The sequence below is a fragment of the Gracilinanus agilis genome, unplaced genomic scaffold (assembly GCF_016433145.1).
Source record: "Gracilinanus agilis isolate LMUSP501 unplaced genomic scaffold, AgileGrace unplaced_scaffold23242, whole genome shotgun sequence".
In the NCBI taxonomy this organism is placed as follows: Eukaryota; Metazoa; Chordata; class Mammalia; order Didelphimorphia; family Didelphidae; genus Gracilinanus; species Gracilinanus agilis.
Genome location: NW_025354961.1, coordinates 1,632 through 4,407, shown reverse-complemented (window position 1 = coordinate 4,407; position 2,776 = coordinate 1,632). Strand labels below are relative to the sequence as shown.

The 2,776-nt window shown below is 51.9% G+C and overlaps 1 protein-coding gene across 1 annotated transcript; it reads left to right on the top strand.

Annotated features, from left to right (window-relative positions):
- Positions 1-724: 724 nt before the first annotated feature.
- Positions 725-1,669, top strand: LOC123254488 (olfactory receptor 13H1-like). The gene has a single exon (XM_044683499.1). The coding sequence runs from the start codon at positions 737-739 to the stop codon at positions 1,667-1,669; it is 933 nt and encodes a 310-aa protein (XP_044539434.1). The 5' UTR covers positions 725-736.
- Positions 1,670-2,776: the final 1,107 nt, after the last annotated feature.

The window sequence follows — 2,776 nt, the reverse complement described above, 5'->3', positions numbered from 1 at the left end:
CTGGCAGGGCTGCGTCTGGAGATGAACACTCTGCGGCTGGGCCGGCTTAGGAAAGCGAGGAAAGGTCGTCCCCAGGAGGGCGGCCACAAGCAGGGGTTCTCTCCGTGCAGAATCACTCACGAGTGCGCTCTACTATGGTACACTGGGGGGGGGGGGGGTCATGAAATCAGAGAAGGAGAAGGAGGGGGCATAAATACCAGACTGGAAGTCAGGAAACCAGTGGTCAAGTCAGACCTCAGACCCCTGCAGGACGACCCTAGGCAAGTCAACACACCTCTCTCAGCCTCAGTTTCCTCATCTAAAAACAGAACTGGGCATCCAGGGGGCCCAGTGGATGGAGAGAAAGGTCCGGAGATGGGAGGTCCCGTACAACTATTCGGCCTCAGGCACTTCTGAACCGTGTGAGCCTGGGCCGGGCACTTCGCCCCAACTGTCTGGCCCTCTTCGCTCTTCTGACAATTCTAAGACAAAAGGCAAGGGCTTAAAGAAATAAAATGCAAAAATTGGGATAACTCTTGGCCCCTTCTCAGCTCCAAAAGAGATATGCAAAACACTTTTCAGACTTAAACATGCTAAATTCTAGCTTTTATCGCGAGGATGGTGGTGAGGGAGATTTCTCACTAGATGGATGAAAAGGAAATTGAGCTCTATTTAAAATTCTAAATATGTGTCAGGACCACTTTGTGATTCCGTGTTTTTTCCTCCTCTTCGGTGGTGCAGACAGTGAAGGAAGGGAATGGATGGAAGAAATGACACAGCTGTGACCTATTTCATCCTGGTCGGACTTTCGGAGTACCCCAGAGCCCAGGCCATCTTCTTCTGCCTGCTCCTGGTGTCCTACCTCACGACTCTGCTGGGGAATGTCCTCATTCTCTTCCTGATCTACTATGATGGCCGCCTCCACACGCCCATGTACTTCTTCCTCAGCAACCTCTCCTTCCTGGACATCTGCTACACTTCAGCCAGCCTCCCTCAAGTCCTAGTCAACTGCTTGGTCAGGATCCCCGCCATCTCCCTGGGCCAGTGCTTGGCCCAGATGTGTGCCGGCCTCTACCTGGGGGTCGTGGAGTGCCTCCTGCTGGCCGTCATGGCCTACGACCGCTGCATCGCCATCGGCGACCCGCTGCGCTACCCGGTGAGGATGAGCGGCCGGCTCTGTGCCCGGCTGGCGGCGGCCTCCTGGGTCTCGGCCTTTCTGCTCACCGTGATCCCCACGCTGAGCACGCCGCTCGAGTTCTGTGGCCACCACCTCATCAACCACTTCTCCTGCGAGCTTCTGGCCGTCATCAAGCTGGCCTGCAACGACCTGCGGCTCAATGAGCTGTTTATGATGGCCAGCAGCTCCCTCACTCTCCTGGCGCCCTTCGCCTTCATCCTCGCTTCCTACGGCCGCATCCTGAGAGCCGTGCTCAAGATGCGCTCGGCCGAGGGCAGGAAGAAGGCCTTCTCCACCTGCAGCTCCCACCTCACCGTGGTCATTGTCTTCTACGGCACGGCCATCTCCATGTACATGATGCCCCAGGACAAGGCCAGCCGGGACCGCGATAAGATCATCTCTATACTGTATGGGGTGCTTCCACCCATGCTCAACCCCCTCATTTACAGCCTCAGGAACAAGGATGTCAAAGGGGCCTTGAAGAAACTAATGGGGGAGAAAAATGTCTCCTAAGAAGAGATGTTGGATGACATTTTGACAAAACAGGTGAAAATAAAACAGATGATGGTTCTCAAAAACTAAAAAAGAAATCCCTGGCAACATCTTTTTCCCCCACAAATTTCTCCGATAACTAGGGTAGTAAACGATTAATCAGGTAGGGTTTCAGAGAGTTGCTATTCCAGAGGAGTCGCTTAGGCTGCCCCAGAAAGTTTGTGGCTGCTCCTCAAGCAGCAGAATGACCACTCGGCTCCCAGGGCTGTGGGAGTCCGGACCAAGAAGGTGCCAAGGAAGAAGGGAAAACACAAACAGAGCATCCACCGGCCCTGGCCTCTTTCCAAAGGCATGCCAGGAGAGCCACACTGAACATCCAGTCAATAAACAGAGTCCTCTATTTGCCTGCCTCCGTGATAAGAGAAAGGTCAAGATGGCCCCTGCTCTCAAAAGAGTTCACAATCTACTTAGGGAGACACGATTTGAGGTGATGGTAGTGTCAGAGGAAAGAAGGAGATATTCAAGAAAAGAGAGAAATGTAAAATTGACAGGCCTTGGTACCAGACTGGAAAAAAAGGGAGTCAAAGATGACTACTAGGTTGTGAACCTGGAGGGCTGGCAGAAAAGTGTCTGACAATATGAGGGAAGTTGGGAAAGGCAGAGGGTCTGGGAGGGAAGAGAATGAGTCCAGCTTTGGACATGTTGAGTTTAGGATGTCGACATCATCTCCACTCTCATATGTCTACAAAGCATTCGAGATGGGAGATGGGAGTCATCAGAGAGCCTAACACTGGATAACAACATCTCAGAATCATCAGCACAGACATAATAATGGAACGCATGGTCGGATCAACTGATGAAATAGTACAGAGGGAGAAGGGGAAAGGGTCCAGGAGACAGCCTTGGGGGACATTCTAGTTAGTGGGCATGACAGGCGAAGATCCAGCAAAGGAGACTGAGGAGGAACGGTCATATAAGTAGGGAGAAAACCAAGAAATAGCGTCATAAAACCCTGCAGAGAAGCGGCTGTCAAGGAGAAGACAGTGACTGATTATGTCAAAGGCTACAATAGGGTCAAGAAGATGAGGATTGAGAAAAGGTCAACTAAACTGGCAGTTAAGAGATTAT

What these genes read in the sequence shown, in the direction of transcription:
- LOC123254488 (XM_044683499.1), top strand. Translation starts at nt 737, where the DNA reads ATGGATGGAAGAAATGACACAGCTGTGACCTATTTCATCCTGGTCGGA.